Here is a 17,626-nt window from a genome sequence, read left to right as displayed (position 1 = left end):
AATGACAGCAGAGATGCCATCGATCAGCACGATGCAGCACAGACCGCCAGATGATCAATGAAACAGGATGTGGTTTGTAAAAAGCCACCCACACACTATTATTAACTCCTTACTTTCACAAACCCCGACTTGAATAACGCAGATATAGTTTATATAAACAAAAACGTAATAAAAACACAAATGACCTATCATGGGCAAAATTGATGATCGATCAAATCTGCTGATAAAAGATTAACTAAATAGAGTATTAAGACTGCGATGTACGAGTTTTGTGTTGTTTCTTTTTGTCAGTGTTAGAAAGCACTTACTCCAGTAATGCACTAAATATATGCTTTTCTTCCTAATGTTTTACTTGAGTATTTACATTGTCTGACAAAGAAAATAAATTTAAACTACAGAAAGTTTTATTTCTTTTGAAAACATATCTTAAACCTTTTTGACATGTTGTATTGTAGATCCAATTCTGCACAAAAAGTTGTCACCCTTCATTTCATTATGTATTAGCAAATTTTTTTTCTTTACTTATGTATAAGTAAATAACATTTTTTTAAAGGAAATAAACCCAAGGATTTATTCAAATATGCGTGAATGCAGATTGAAATGCAAGTAAGTTCAAACATACAAGCAATTCAAATGAGCTTGAAATTAAATATTTGGTTTGAGTACCCCTTTTCTTCATTACCACCTGGTTCTTCTTACAGAAGCTTTTCTGTGGGTATTGACTGCATCATCTGATAAACTTCAGCCTTGTCTCTGCTGCTTTATCTCAGTAGTAAAGAATTGTGTATGAATGCATGCAAGTAGCCTATATAAGATATGAGCAAAGTGAATCTGGATGTGTTGATGTAATTTTTGTTTTTCCTTCAAATTTAGTGTTTTAACTTCTACCTGTCCAATAAGTTTGGTCCAAAACATTCTTTCCCTTAAGGTCAATGTATTGTTGTACGTCAAATAAATGAAAATAAAAGAAAAATGAGGTGTGGTTTAAGACATTATAACACAAAACATAAAACTATTAATCCATCCATTTTCTGCCGCTTATCGAGGAACAGGTTGCGCAGCAACAGCAGCCTAAGCAGGGAAGCTCAGACTTCCCTCTTCCCAGCTAGATATGCCAGTTCTTCCCAAAGCGATCCCAGGCCAGCCAAGAGATATAATCCCTTCAGCGTGACCTGGGTTTTCCTCAGAGTATCCTCCCGTGAGGAAGTGCCCAGAACACCTCACTTGGGAGGCGTCCAGGAGGCCTCCTAACCAGATGCCCTAACCACCTCAGCAGCAGTTTTACTGAGACTCTCTCGGATTACCGATCTTCTCACCCCATCTCTAAGGGAGATCCTGGCCACACTGCAGACAAACTTATTTCAGCTGCCCTCATTTGTGATCTTGTTCTTTTATCACTTCCTAAAGGGTGTGACCATAGGTGAGGGTAGGAACGTAGATGGAATTGAGAGTTTTGCTTTCTGGCTCAGCTCCTTCACCACGACAGACAGTCAGCATTACTGCAGAAGTGCAAGGACAAACAAGGGATCCAGGACTGATGCTCTTTTTACATGTCAATGTAATGGTGTCGCTGATGGCACCAGCATATTTCCAGTATTAAATAACAGTTATGAAAACATCACTTTCAAGCTAAACTTAGGCGTTTAATCCACCATTCAAACTACTGCATTGCACAATAGCTCTGTGATCTGTACAGACATTTTTGTAGGTTTATCTTATTTTCTCTCATGAATAAACATGATTGCTTACAAATATTAAGTATTTACCAGCATCTTAAAACTACATTTAAAGTATATTTGTAATATTTATTGTAGCTTTATAAGTAGACATTGAACTGTTTTTGTTTTATTAAAACCATTTTTTATTTTTTAAATCCAAGTAATCTGGATTGAAATGAAATCAAATGAAACACAAAGTAGCCCAAAAGCATTTTATTAAATTCGTAGACATCATTGTCATGCTAAGTGAGTCATCCATTCACTTTAAATGTAAATGATAAAGAATCTCTTAAATACCAGCCATGTTTAGTCATATAAGAAACTTATTTCTAAAGCAGTGAGTCCTTTGGGTGCTGAGAGTCGTCAACAGTATCACCACCTACTGAAATCATAACCAATCTGCATGTTGTGCTGCTGCTGCTGCAGCAGAAGAAAGTGAAGGGGCTCACTTCTGTGGAAGTGATCCTCTGCACCTTTTGCAACCGTTTCACCACTAGAGGAAATACCCTTTGTGAGCCTGCAGGAGGTAAAAACATTAAAAACCGAGCGGGGCAAAAGAAGTCATCAGTTTGCCTCGTTCTTTGAAGCTTCATCGAAGTTCTCCACGAGATCTGAAGAAGAAAACAGAGAAATTCTTAATTAAGTGTTTGTTCAAATCTCTGACTGAACTTTTACAATCAATCAAACAAAACAAAATTTAGGAGTAAAATCTTCAACCGATAAAGCTGTACAGAAAAAAAAGTGGAAGCATCAAAGCATCTTTTTCATTCGTTCACAGTATCTAAATATCTTTACCTGGAACTTCATCATCCTCTTCTTCTACATTTTCTTCCTTGACAGTTTTCATTTCCATTGCTGCTGAAACAAAACAAACAAGAAATCAACCGAAGGTTTGACCTTAAAGCTCACATAAGAAGGAAAAATTTCAGTGAACTAATCTGAAAACCTGAATCTGTTTTGCTGTATTTTTATCTGAACCATAAAACCTTATTTAATTTCTTTTTTGCCACTAAATGTTGCTCTGCAACAACCGAACAAGCTCCATCTGTAGTGGAAGAGAAGGTGATATGATGGAAAGCTCCAGAGTACTTTAAAGAGACAACATCATGAGACTGGTTGGTGCTGATGTTGCATTGGTTTCTGCACAGCTGTGCATTACATGTAAAGTTGCATTTCCAAGGGGAAAAGTTGGTCTTATTTTTTCGTTTTTGCTTCACTAAAATTCACATGAATGGCAACTGCTTCAAAATGGATCATGCAGCTGCAGAGTCAAGTCTGGATTAGAGACATCCAACCTGTCCTGAGTCAGTCTCTGGATGTTCATATTGCTGCTGCTGGATTTTTTGTTCTTTCCCCAACAGCTCGCTTCAGACTTCTGCTTGAAGTTTACTGTTTTTATAAGTCGCTGCTGCACAAACATGTCATAAAAAATATGTGCAAGAGCACAAAAAGACATGAGGCAGAATATTCAACTGTGCTTCAAGCGAGTTCGACCGAGCGCAGCTGGTAATGTCTGAGTCAGCGATGCATCAGCAGGGTGTAGGTTTCAGATATAAAAAAATAAAAAGGTGTCACACCAAAGCTCTGCGTGCATGTTTCTTTTATTTAATCAGATAAGGTTTCAACCCTAAGGCCCTTTACAAAATTAGGACTCAAGAAGCCAAAACGCTGGGGACCAAAACGCCATCTGATTAAATAAAAAGAGAAGTGCAAATGGAGCTGGAGCATAAAACACCATCTTTATATTTCTTAATGTCTTACTTAATCCGATTTGTTTAAACATTTAAAATCACATGAGAATTTAATTATTTAAGTGAATTTAATTGAGCATGAGCTCCTGTAGTCACTAATCAGGGTTATAGATGCTGGGGCAGCAGCTCTAATACTGAAGGTAACGTGAAGATGGAAGTTTTCACCACAGCAGAGAAAATATGAGTGAGATTGTTACAGGCAATGAAAGACAGATGAGTAAATGATGAAATTTGAAATTTATCGTCCTCCTACTTCTAAAGTTAACAATAGTCAAAAGTCTTTTTTTTTTCTCTGTAAAGTAACACCTTCCAGATTAATAGGCTTGGGGTGGGGAAAATGATCAATGACCACAGACACGAAGAAGGACTGCCAGGGTGATATCCTCTGAGCAGAAATGGAGACAGGACCCTATGTAATTATATGGTTATTATCATATGTTTTAAGTCTAGATTGTTCCTTTCATACATTTAATTTACAAACAGGGTTAAAAAAAAAAAAAACAGGAAGGGAACTTCAGGATCTTTATAGTCAACTTTGCTGAATCATGTATTCATGAACTCTGTAGCTGTAACAAGTAACCCATACACTACAATATCACATTGTTCATTTCATCCTCTTAAAATATTGGCCTATGTCATTTTTTTCAAGTTTTTCTAAAAATCACAAAAGACTGATTTCCAGTTTATTGTATTTTTAGAAAAACAAGATAATGACTACATACAGCTTTGAATCACATCACATTTCCTAATTTTACTGCGTACTAAATTTTTGACTGACATGCAGTGATTTTAAAAATGAATAAATAAAAACAGATAAGAAAATTTGACAACTTAAACATCCTGATGAAGACGTTTTATTCGTTTGAGTCGCTCCAAATAGTCTCAAAGCTCAGATCTCAGATAGTGTTACCATTAAGACCTACTTAGAAAATCAAATCAATTCTAAGCTGTAATTCTGCGCAAAAATGACTATATTGATTGGAGAATGAGTTTGTTAAGCTGTGTGTGTAACCGCAATAAAAGATAACTTATTGGCGTAACAGCGGAGAAGGATAAAAAACTGCGGCTACTTCTCGCTTGAGTGTGAGTGTTTCTCTCTTTACCCTCTGGAGAAGCTTAAAAATTCTGATATACGTGTTGGATTTTCAGGTGGTCGACATGTTTTTTTATGTGCATGCTTGTCCGTGGCGTTGCCAGAAGTGTGCTCAAACACTAACAGGGTGTCCCGTTGGGAGTAAAAGGACTAACTGGGCTGGACTTGACCAAAGCTTATCCAATCAAATTTTAAAGTGTGACAAAATTAAAAGTAAGGAGGACCTGTTCACACAAACAACCAGTTTGGAGGTTTACAGCAGGATTCCTCAATCCTGGTCCTCCAGCGTCAGTGTCCTGCGGGCTTCCCAAGTGTCCTCGCTGCAACACCCGATTCAAATCAATGTGTATTTAGCAGACATGTGCACAGGTTGTCTGAGTTTAAGTCGTGTGTGTTCCTGCAGGGTAACTTGGAAAAACTGCAGGACACCGGGCCTCGAGGACCAGGATTGAGGATCCCTGGTTTACAGGAACAACACAGCTGGACTATTCTTGCTAATCTTGTTTATAATAAATAAGCCTGCTCCAGGGCAGGTCTGACCTTGCAGATATGCGGCGGTCCCAACCAAACCAAAAAACATGGGGCTGCAAGAAAATCTAGAATCTACATAACCCAACATTGACAACAGGCGCATTGAATCCAATGTATTGAACTCAAAGCGTTTTAATCCGGCTATAAATTCCTTCTTAATATCAGAGTATTTACAAATCCTCACATTTTGCTGATATCTCAGTGCTCTACCAACAAGCCTGATAGTGAGTCTTTCAGCCAGTGTGTGTGTGTGTGTGTGTGTGTGTGTGTGTGTGTGTGTGTGCTCACATTGCCGTGGGAACTGTTCAGCCAGTTTGCGCAGGCTACTGAGGCTGTCGGCTCCCAGCTGACTCAGGATGCCTGGTAGCATCTCTGTCAGCTGTTTGGTCTCAGCGTGGCCCGTGATGGCGAAGGTGTTGGCAGACAGAGATGCCTGAACTTTTGGGTTGTTGAAGTGGATCACTGTGCCATCATCTTTTATCATATTCACCTGAGGGACAAGAAAGAAAAAATGGTTTTAATAAGAACATCTGTCCAGGTGCAAGGTTCTGTGCAGCCAGGAGAAGTTGGTATTACTATAAAGCCATCCTCGGTTTACGAAAGAGTTCCGTTCCTACCGCTGCGGCGTAACCCAAAATTCCTCCTAAGTCGGATTTTTATCCTTTATATGGGGGCAATTTATACCCCATATTGTCCCTTGATCACTAAAGAACTATCTAAATACATGTATTATACAGCTTATTAATAGAAAAACAGTAGAGGTAATTAAAATACGCACTAAGGCGTCGTCTCAGCCTTCGTGTCACACGTTCACAGAGCTTATATGGACCCTCATAATTTATAAACTTGCTCAATTTTTTTTTTTTTATCTACATTTATTTAATAAGCTTCATAAAGTCTAAACAAAATAAGTCGAGAACTGCCTGTATAACAGGCATATAGGAAATGCAGTGAACTATTTGTGCTTCTACTTGTCTATACAAGTTGTTACAATAGCTGCTACTTAACCAACACACACTATATCTATTGTAATTTGCATTGCTATTATAAAAAAATGTACAATGATTATAAAAGGGCAACAACAAAAGACAAAATGAATGCAATGCATCAAGCTAGTATTTCTTTTTGTTTGTGCTCTGATGTAACTCAAACACTTTGTGGCAAGTGTGTATGTTGAAAGCTCTAAAAATAACCAGATGATGACATGACTGTGGAAGACTTTACTCAGGCTGTCCCAGTCTTTTTTATCTTTCCTTGTGCCTTACGTCACAGCGCTGATAAAAGATTCAGGATTCTAAGACACAAATATCAAAACAGGGCAAACACACTGCGACAGCGTGACATTGGCTTCCCTTTGATGGCTCACCTCTTCTATCCCTGCGATGTTGTTCACTGCCAGTTTCTTCAGTGAGCCCTGAAGTTTTTTGTCGTCAGCTGTTGCTGTTTTGTGAACAACCTTTTTCTTCCTGCGGGCGGTTCCCTGAGGAAAGAACAGGTGTTACTGTCAAAAGAGAGGCTTCCATTGCTGACGGAACCATAATGTAACAATTAAATATCACAAGGTCACTTCCTTCCCCCATTTTTAGTTGGGAGTTTTTAATGAGCACACAAAACCATATCTTTTAACCTAAGTTGTATCTCTATTAGGTCTCAATTAGCACAAAGAAACTCGACAACTGCAAGGAAAACAGCAGAGGCACAAAATCAGCCTATTGTGAAACAAAAATAAGTCATCTTTATGCACTAGTAAGCAAAATGTTTTCAAATGTTTTCAAAAACAACAAAAAAGGGAAATAATTACTCAAAGTTAAAGCTACACAAAGTTTTAAAAGGACAGTAAGACATGAATTACCTTATTGATGTATTTGTATGACCGTGCTCTCTACCTTTAGCATAAGACAAAGCAAAGTTCACAGAACTATTTCTTTTTAAACTAAATTCCTGAATGCCTTTTGTTTTGATTTTATACTCCCTTAGCAACTTAGCTTGAGGAACCACATCTTCCTGTTTGGTATGTCCTACAGTATTTCATGGTTTCCACATATAGGATAAATTGTTAATGTACCCTGGAAATAGTGGACTTAAGTTCTTCAGCTACATCCCAAACATGTGTGAACAGTCATCATTTTACAGCTCTGTAAAAAAAAAAAATTTACTTGAGTACAGAGCAGCATGTTATCAATATTGAGCCAGTGACTGTATCGGGCCTCCATGTAATATAATTTTTTTTAAAAAGTCCTTGCTCACGCAATAGAAATAAGAAGCAGGACAATGTTTCACTTGTTTTTCTTTTGTTTTGTGTTCAATTTTCAGCACAGTTACACACAAGTCCATAGCTAGCATTACTCAATTTTCTTGAATTCTAAGCATATTTTTTTTTCTTTAAAATGGTGCCTAATCCCACAAAAAACTAATTTAGGAACTGTAGCTATTAAATATGCATAAAACTTAATTTAGCACTTTAGATTCATTAAATATATCTAAACTGAAATGTAAGGGACGTCACCGTTTTAAATAGCACTACGCAGTGTGAACTGGCCAAACAAACAAACAAACAAAAAAAAGTAATCTCTCTCTCTAGATCTAAATACACCTTAGATTACTGTAAGCACAGAACAAGACTGGCAGAAGTACTTGTGACAAATCAGTGTTGACTGGTGCAGAAGGGCTACTCGAAAAGCCTCAATGTGGCTGCTTTTAATAGTTATAGTTCATACATTTCCTTCTGGAAAAAGAGTTAATTAGCGTTAATGTGGTGCAGTACATGGAAATTAAACCCCTGTCATGGAAAAAGGAACAAATATTGCCACCTAGTGTGTGAAAATGGTTCTAACGCTGGATGTGAACAAAGCCACCGAGGCCACAGATGAAAAGGCCAATGGTCCCTCATAAAGGGAATGCTGAGGTCAGGAGAACAAAAACAACAAACCTGCAGATGCTGAATACCACCACGCTTCTTAATGTGAACAATAACTTCAACGACGGAACAAATCAAAATGCAGTGCTACAAAATGTAACACTGAAATAAAAGGGCCCCAAAAAATATGTAACTTAAGTGTCAAACTATACCTTTCCTCCTATCCGGACCTGAGCTTGAAGTTTGGCAAGTTTTTCTTGATTCATAGTGTTCTGCTGTCGAAAGGGTGGGGTGGGGTGGGGGGGAGAGAAATAATTTGTTTACAGTTATCCATTTGAAAATGTCATCCTCAACAAAACAAGCTAAACTTTAAACAGTTTAAGCTATTAACTAGATAACATGTGGTAAGATGGTCACAACACGAGTTGGGCAATAATTTCCCATCTCCACTCAGTAGCTAAAGACTAGCAACAGGCCAACAAGTCGGCTGACAGTTTTACTCAGATTGTTTACATCAGGGGATATTACAAACGTTATATAACACAGAGAATCACCTGATGGGTCTAGTTTTTTCAATAATATTTGTGTCTAATTAAAGTATATATTGTTAAATAGCTAAGTGGTAGGCTAAGTGAGCTAACGCTAGCGTCGTTGCGAAACGAACAAGCTAAACGAAATTTACTGTCGTTCTTGAGTATACTATTAGCAAAATCTGGCTTAATTTACGCAATTAAAGACAAAACTGAGATATCTACGACAAATTTAAATGATACATTTACCCTTATTTGGGGATTAACAGTCTGCACAACTGCTCTAGCCACAAATGGAGCACCACAGATAAGATTAGCATCAAGTTCGCAACAATAAGATCGGCTTTCAGTTCTGATTTTCATAATAAAATGTCAATAACTTACTGTCCACAAACATTTCTTACGTTTGTATAAATATTGACAAAGACTTATATTTTTTAAATAATAATAAATATATCCTTCATATATTTAGTGTACATGTGATTAAATTATTGCTTTTATATTACATAGTGATGCTTTTAAACTTGTATTTCTACATGTATTTCCGGTTTTACACCGATAGTTTGTTGTTTACTTTGACTATTTCACACAGTCGTGGAGAGCACGCGGTGGTGTGGATGTGATGTCACGTGAACGGTGCTTAAAACGGAAAACGAACCCCTAATGGCCAATGGGAAGGAAGCAACTCGTGCACGCGCACGTTCACACGCAACTTTCAGCCCAACTTTATTGGAACCTGTGTCGTCTGAACAGTTTTTTTTTTGTTTGTTTTTTTAAGTTTTCAAAAAGTAATTGCATAGGTCAGTTTTTACAAAGTATAATCATGAAGATAACCATTAAAAAGGAACAACAACAACAACAAAGAAATTAAACAGTATAATACAAGGGGAATCAACCAGTGATGTAGTTGTACAGTTTGCACGATGTAAGGTTTTAGTATGTTTTAGGTTAGTACAGTTCAATTTTTGGATCACATAAAAAAGTACATAGATCAAATTTTTTTGGAGAGAAAAAGCGGGGATTTTTCCCCCCAAGTATTTTAATTTTTTGTCATGTGAAACTTTGCTAAAATAATCAAGCAAATTGATGATATATGACTCATTTTTGGTGGAGTTAGAATTTCTAAAAAATAAGTAGCAGGTCAGACTCGTTTTAAAGGAAATCCTTACCCAAATGTTTTGTTAAGATCTAATTGAAAGTGTGAACAGTTTTTTGATGTAGATGTACAGTTTGCACAGATGTAAGGTTTTAGTATGTTTTAGGTTAGTACAATTCAATTTTTGGATCAAGCAAATTGATGATATATGACTCATTTTTGGTGGAGTTAGAATTTCTAAAAAAAATAAAATAAAATAAATTTTTAAAAAAAAAACCGTAGCAGGTCAGACTCGTTTAAAAGGAAATCCTTACCCAAATGTTTTCTAAGAAGGTGTGAACAGAGCTGCAGCCTTTCTACTTCCGGGTCGCTGCTTATCGAGCAGTCTCTCTCTCTCTGCCATTATCACCCGCTAGCTGCAGTTGTGAGGAAGGAAACCAATGAAAATGCAAACTTCCATGGCGAATTTCGCCGTTTTCTCCCTGTTGCATGTTTTATTGTCTTTGACTTGTTTTCAGGATGTAGTCGAAGCAGCCAGCGGGAGAGGTGAGTGGATATTCAGACTGTGTGTAGCTTCATTCAGGGTGACTACTACTGCTGGAGGAAAGCTCTGCCTTTGTATCAGCCTCCTGGATAACAAGTATGCTGCTCCAAGACCAGAGAAAAACGCGTTTAGCCTGCCAGAGAAGTACAAACACTTTCTAGTTTTTCATGTTGGCTTTACTGACTTCTTGTTGCTGCGAATCGACTTTCAGACCTTTGAGTCTGATGATTTATCAACTGAGATTTTGCCCTTTAATATGATTGTTCCGAGATTTAATGAATGATTAAATGTTTAAATAAATGAATAATAATTTTTTTAAACCAGAAAATATTACACAAACTTACAAAACACACTTTAGATTAATATGTAAACAACGTTTTACTCAAATGTCTTCAATTACTGTTTTTACTTTTTTGTGGCAAATTTATCTGATTTAGTTTTTGCTTTGCAGATTTTTATTTATTTATGGGGGTGGGGGGTTATTGATTTGGGAAAAAATAGAATAACATTTGCACATACACTCACTGGCCATCTTACACAGTTGTGCAGGTTTTTTGTTTTTTCAAAACAAAAGAAAAACAAATAATTAATTAGCTAATCACATTGTAACTGTAACTTAATGAATTTAGTCATGTAGACATAGTTGAGATGAAAGTCTCATATAACCATCAGTTCTATTGAAGCCACACAAGATACCATCTCTGAGCACACAACACATCAAACCTTTATGCGGATGGACTGCAGAAGACCCCATCAGATGTCATTCCTGTCAGCTAAGAACAGGAAATTTAATCTACAATTCATTCAGGCTCACTAAAACTAGACATTAGAAGATGGAGAAATGTTGCCTGGTCTGATTAGTCTTAATTTCAAGTTGCAACATTTGGACTGCAGGATCAGAATTAGGTGGAAATAGCGTAAAAGCGTAGAGTTAACCTGGTACTAGGAAGGTGTACCTAATAAAGTGGGCAGTGAGTGTAAAGGATGTGCAAGAGGAAAAAAAAACTGCAATAAAAATTACAACACAAGAGGGCATTAGGGTTACATTTTGAAGCACAGATTAAATATATGAACAGAAAACAATAGTACATACTGCATGATAACATGCAAGTGAAACAGTAATGTATTTAGAGCTGCATAGTTTAACATTCTTTTTATATTAATAAAAAATAATAGATACCAGGAAAAGAACGGAATGAATTCCATTCAAAACTACGTTTGAAGCAGAAAATCAGAAGTTTTACCTGAAGAGATACTGAGATGGTTCAACCAGTTAAATGAATGTAAAGTAGTATACACTTTTGGTTATGTCATTAAATTGTGAAGCAGACAGTCCAGTGTTTGAATTGAACATTGATAGGAAAGAAGATGCATTAAATGGTAAATGGACTTGTACTTATATAGCGCTTTTCCAGTCATGCCAACCACTCAAAGCGCTTTACACTACTTGTCACATTCACACACACACACACACACACACACACACACACACACACACACACACACACTCTCATACCCCGACAGGCACATCAGGGGCAACTTGGGGTTCCGTGTCTCGCCCCAGGACACTTTGGCATGTAGTCATTGAAAGCCTGGAATCAATCTCCATACTTTCCAGATGAAAGACGACTGCTCTTCCTCTTTTATCACAACTAATTATTGTTTATATATATTTGTATTCTGCTTGCTCTGGACATTGTGGAGTAGGTTCAGAATATAAAAGCGGAGTTTCAGCTCCACTATGGGCTTTTAAAAGACAAATGTTTGTTCAAGCTGCGAAATTAAAAAAAAGAAAAAAGGCTTGTTTGTTTTTTATTTATTACGTTATTTGTTGGGGTGGAGTAGCAGTGAAACATTTGGGCACATCTAAACATTAAATAAGTATGCAAGTCCAAACATTGTTTGTGTTTGGATGTAAAATACCTCTGTGGTATTTTTTTAAAAGGAAAAAAAAAAAACACTTGGAAACCCTGCGAGGGTCAGTCATTATAACATATAAGTAAAGTCATTAACAGGTCACAGACCAGCTTGATATAGAATTACAGCCATTCATTTGTACATGTCTTTGCTTCCTCAGTTCTCTGTATTGATCGTGCATTTGCAGCAGATCCACCCTGCAGTGTGGAAATATTATCTGGTTTGCCGTTTAACTTGTTCCTCCTGCAGGATTTGGAGATAACATCAACTGGAGGACACTGGATGATGGAAAGAAAGAAGCCGAGGCCAGGTGAGCTGAACTGGTACTGTTTCTGTAACGCTGCCGAGCAGATGTCTGGAGCAGACGGACAAGCTGGTGTCTCTTTCTCAGTGTGTGTGCAGCTAAATCTAGCTCATATTTGCAAGTTGTGTGTTATAGATGTTCTCACTGTGGCTTTGACGCTTTCTCATGTGGTTGTGTTGACAGTGGGCTGCCGATCATGGTAATCATCCACAAGAGCTGGTGTGGAGCCTGCAAAGGTAAACCAGATTCCTGACATTGTTTCATATCTAGGAGCTGCTTCTTCTGCCTTTTAATATGGCTGTTTTAAGTAACTCATCATCCCTCAGTTTTCATGCAAACATGGAACATTAAGTATTTTGTTGGTCAGTATTATACCAGATCAAGATATTTGAAGATTTTACACTTTAGGAAACTTATGCGTAGTTCTTTAATTTTCCATTTAATAGTGAGCTGCTGCTAGAATGTGGTTTTGACCATCATTAAAGTCATATTATAAAAAGGTGAATAAATAATAGTGAGCATGTCCTGTGAGCTCGGCCAAATCACTAATCCAGACAGTTAAGACAAACAGTAAGAGGAAATGATTATTGAAGCTGGAAAAGGAGTTGGGGGGGGTGAAAACTAAAGGAATTCTGCTGTGGGCATTTTGGATGTTTCCTCTTTAGTCCGTTTGAAATTCCCTGAGTTTGGGTTTCAGAAAGCTGAACATGCACACTTTTTGATATACATTTTTAAAATGTATATATACACGTCTCTTCAGACTGCGCTACCTAGTGGCGTGGTCCGGAGCTACATGGGTTTTTTCCCCTCGACCCCCTATGATCCTAATCTATCCTAATCTATCTCTGATTCACTTCGGTTCTGTAAACTTGTCATAAATGTTGAATGTCTGCATGTCAAACCTTGGACGAGCTGGCTTGAACCTTGAATTTCCCCTCGGGGATGAATAAAATATCTTTGATTGATCTGATTGAAAATATCAAACCTAAATAAGCGTATCATATTGACTTATTTACTGATAGTGGTTTTATATAGTGTGACTGTGTTTTACTTTATTTTATATTTTATGTAAGTGTGTATGTATATGTATTTGTGTTTTGTGTAAAAGCCTAACTAGGGACAGGCATTGAGAATTAGCCTTTGCTAAAATGCTGAGTGTGTGACATAATTCATGTCCCTATCATAAAAATAAAACAAAATAATTCATGTAAAACAGAAAGCTACATCCGTCAAGGCTTCATCAGTAAATACAAAAGGTTTTCTGCATTACAAGCTCAATGTTTCTTGATGTTCAATGTAATCAAATCACATGTTGTTATTACCCCTGTGTAGTAATAACAGGATTTGATGTTCTGTAGAAGGACTTAACCATATCATTGTTTTGACAATCAGCACTGAAGCCCAAATTTGCTGAATCCAAGGAAATCTCTGAGCTGGCTCACAACTTTGTGATGGTCAACCTGGAGGTGAGGAAACATTGGAAAGCACTTTCCGTCATGTCTCGTTATTTTACATTCACACATTAGGTTGGCATTCAATTCCAAGATTGTAAAAGATCATTTTAACCTCATCTGAACAGGATGAGGAGGAGCCAAAGGACGAGGCCTTCAGCCCAGATGGAGGATACATTCCACGGATTCTTTTCCTTGGTATGTGGGAGAGGGTTGGAGTCTTCTTCATGTAAACACCTTTTTGGGATTCCCATTGAAGAGACGGAGCTGTAAACTCATCCTGAATAACACGCATGAGCTCTAACTTTAAGGCATTTATAGATGAAGCTTGGATGACATGAAAATTTGACTTCACATCCTTCTTAAATTGAATTTGTGTTTCTTTATCATGGTTTGTAAAAATAGACATTGTTGACTTCACATCCTTCTTAAATTGAATTTGTGTTTCTTTATCATGGTTTGTAAAAATAGACATTGTTGACTTTTCTAGACCAGAAAATACAACCTATAATGAAAAAGGTATAAATTGCAGAATTGTTTGGATTTTACTTTGAACTAAACAAACTTTTTGTTTCTTGTTTCTCATTTGGCTCGCAGATCCCAGCGGTAAAGTCCATCCTGAAATCACCAACAAAAACGGGAACCCCAGCTATAAGTACTTTTACAGCAGCGCAGAACAGGGTAACAACCCAGATCATTACAGTAACATCTACCAGTATTCACATTGTCCTCCAAAGGAAGTAGCACCAGTTAACCACGTGTGTGTATTTTCTGCCATTGCCCTTTCTTCCACTCAGTTGTGTCAGGCATGAAGGAGGCGCAGGAGAAGCTGACAGGCGACGCCTTCAAGCAGGGTCACACTGGAGATGAGCTGTGAGGAGGTGGAGACAGGCTCCAGGCTGTAAGGGCTACACTTCCTCTACCCGAGTCTGTGCTTCATCACTCTCGCTAACGGCACCTCTCATCATTTCAACTCGTACAGCAAACAGCGGCTCAGTCTAGAACAAAGCTGACCTTTTAATGACATCGGTACTTGAGTGTTTCATCACTGTTTCTTCTTCTCCTGTTGTGTTTTTAAATCATGCAAGTTACTGTTAACTAAATAACGTGCTGTTCTTGGTGACTGTAGAGGATATAATTAACTCAAGCTTGCCACGTTACTTAACATAGGATTTGTCTTAGTTAGTTCTGCAGTTTAAAGCACAAAAAGACTAGTTTTTTCTTTTTTTATTTGACAGCCATTGACTTTTAAGAGTCCGGAAGCAGAAAACGGTGCCTGTGATTTAGTTTTGCTACAGACATAACAGGGCTGATTTATCTCAAATAATTAGTTTCTTGAGCTTTATTAAACAAAGCTTTTGCTGAGAAAATGAATGTTTTCATCACAGAGGAGTAGATTTAATCACCCTGACTTTACATTTTCAAGATGACGACTTTGGTTGAGGATTCAGCACAGAAGACTTAAATGTGAAGTTTTTGTTTTTTTTGCTTGAGTGATGGTTTTAAGACCAATGTCTTACAGCCTGATGGCAGATGTAAATGGTTCAAACATCCACCAATCCCTGCTTGTCCAGACATTTTCACCTTTAATCAGCTGCCAAAGTTGTCAAGGTTACATCTATGCATGCTCGCATTAGAAGAGATCCTTTGTTTTCCTCCTGATTACTGAGTAATTGAGTCATTATCTCAAGAAAATGAAGTTTGTTGTGCCAAAAAAATTGCTTTATTCTCATAATGATGGTTAATTCTTTTCAAAATGACGGCATTGTATTAGTTTAAGGCTTGTCATCTGTTCCCATTCCAGTTCTTCATTAGTCAGAAAACAAACAGCAACGGTGATGTGCTTCCAAAGATCCTCTACAGTGTTTAAGTTGTATCTGCAATGACATTCACCATGTCTTCAACACCAGATTTGTATCTGTGATTTATGTCAGTGGTTCCCAATGTTTGTTTTTTTTTTCCTTTTACCATCTAAAACCAAGTGATTTCCCGTGCATAGATATGCATTTTCTAAGAGTTATCTCTAATACTATGTTTTTAGGTGGACCAGCATGTCCTTTTCATAATCCAAAATGTAAAATTTTTCTTTTAACACTAAACCAACTCATTTTCATAGCCAAGGTAGTAGTAATACATTTTATTTCTAGAAACCTTCCAAGACAATCAAGGTCTCTTTACTGCAAAATACATAAAACTAAGGGAAATACTATAAGGTATTTCATGACCTTGAGGCTGTAAATGTACCAGCCAAACACTTTTTAATTAATTATGTGTCCCCATGGGTGGTAATAGATTTAATTTCTTCCTGAAGCATGTTCATATGCCAAGTAAATCGGTGCTCAAATCGGGACATGAAGATGCACACCATTGGAGCTCCTAATTTAGACATTTTTACAGTTCTGTGATCAAGTTTGCACATGACGACTTTTTGCACTGCCTGAGGTTTTATTCAGGATTCTGAAACCATTAAACACATCAATCCGCTTTTTGTACAGAAATATGAGACTTTTTTAGACTTTTTTTTTGCCATTCAATAAAAAAACATGACGAACATATGCAGAGCTCTGGCTAAGAGCTGAGGTTGATGTCTTTTACTGTCAAACTTATTATCTAGGGACTTTTTTTTTGGTTTTGTTCATGTGCAAACCAAACAATGACACCCACCCAAGTTAGGAACCACTGATTTTTATATTATAATCCAGTCTTTGATATATAACCATGCCAGTTTCTGTGTACTTACTATGCTATACCTTAACAGTTCCGTTTTTATTCTGCTGCATGTGAAGTGACACCAGGCTTTTCTTCTTCCCACGGCTTTGTTAGACTTAAAATGAGGGATAAAAACTTTGGTTAAGTGTCTTGATGTATTTTATACACATATAAAGACAATAAAAGTTTGTTGTATTGAGTGATACGAGTCATTTCATTGTGAACGAGATGGATTTAAGACATCACTGAGAGTTTCCGTGTATCAAATTTTTATTGCCTATGCAACATTAGTGATCCCTTATGCTTTGTAAAACAAATTCTGCAGAGGTTTATATCATCAGGTTACATTAATCAATCTGAATTCCTCTCGACACTGAGAGTCCAATAATTGTGTAGTATTTAATTAGGACATTACCATTGGTCCCCTTCCCGACGTAAACCTCTAAATGGCTTTCATATCCAGCCATGTGTTGTAAAATGTCTTGCAGCACGTGATTTTTCACAAAATAAATTATAGGAAAAAGATACACATGGATGTCTTACAATATATGGTGACAAGTTCAGCTATAAGAATGACAGAAATAAAAGGAATGTGTGTTGTAAATTTGGCTGAAGGCATTTAGACAAAAACAGAACATGAACAGCAATAAGACCACCCTCTGCTCTCTGTATTGCTCAGTCTGACAAATGGATGCAAGGCTCCAGCTGAGAAAGGTAAGGGCACGGAGGAGTGGAGAGTTATGCGCATCAGCAGTGTGATGGCTGCTAGACATGACTTTTCCCCCCATTCTAAAGATTTTAAAAGACATGAAAAAGATTGCTAAAAAATAGAAATATTTCTACAATAGCTATGATTACTCTTAATTACACAATGCTTCTTGTATAAAATAAGCAACACTTTAACTTTGTTTTTAAAAAAAAGTCTACGAAAGGCTGTGCGATACATCTGTATACTCAAAAAGACACAGCTAGAAAATATGATCAAAACTAAACTTTAAATTTCAAAACAGCAATTTTTTTTAAACCAGTGCGACAAAACCTGTTGACTAAATATTCTGCATTGATGCAGCTACAGCTGTCCTGCCTATGCAAAGATTTATACAACATCTGGAAGGAATCAGCAGC

At 37.1% G+C, this 17,626-nt stretch overlaps 2 protein-coding genes across 3 annotated transcripts; one reads left to right on the top strand and one right to left on the bottom strand.

Moving 5' to 3' along the window:
• Window positions 1–1,916: 1,916 nt before the first annotated feature.
• On the bottom strand, window positions 1,917–8,799 carry LOC306758869 (transcription factor BTF3 homolog 4-like). Of its 2 annotated transcripts, none has more exons than XM_079244292.1 (6): window positions 8,730–8,799; window positions 8,163–8,225; window positions 6,460–6,573; window positions 5,382–5,583; window positions 2,514–2,573; window positions 1,917–2,329 (listed from the first exon to the last, which is right to left on the bottom strand). In XM_079244292.1, exons 2-6 carry the CDS (start codon window positions 8,214–8,216, stop codon window positions 2,283–2,285), a joined length of 477 nt encoding a protein of 158 aa, XP_079100418.1. In that variant the 5' UTR covers window positions 8,217–8,225; window positions 8,730–8,799; the 3' UTR covers window positions 1,917–2,282. The 2 variants fall into 2 exon arrangements, with proteins under 2 accessions (XP_079100418.1, XP_079100417.1); XM_079244291.1 differs by having other exon boundaries at window positions 8,163–8,222.
• A 1,184-nt stretch (window positions 8,800–9,983) lies between these two features.
• txndc12 (thioredoxin domain containing 12 (endoplasmic reticulum)) lies at window positions 9,984–16,704 on the top strand. The gene is made up of 7 exons (XM_079243035.1): window positions 9,984–10,122; window positions 12,287–12,347; window positions 12,525–12,577; window positions 13,734–13,807; window positions 13,921–13,990; window positions 14,390–14,473; window positions 14,590–16,704. The coding sequence occupies exons 1-7, from the start codon at window positions 10,017–10,019 to the stop codon at window positions 14,667–14,669; spliced, it is 528 nt and encodes a 175-aa protein (XP_079099161.1). The 5' UTR covers window positions 9,984–10,016; the 3' UTR covers window positions 14,670–16,704.
• Window positions 16,705–17,626: the final 922 nt, after the last annotated feature.

Source organism: Telmatherina bonti (genome assembly GCF_933228915.1).
Source record: "Telmatherina bonti genome assembly, chromosome: 7".
Taxonomy (NCBI): domain Eukaryota; kingdom Metazoa; phylum Chordata; class Actinopteri; order Atheriniformes; family Telmatherinidae; genus Telmatherina; species Telmatherina bonti.
This window is presented reverse-complemented; position numbering and strand designations above follow the sequence as displayed.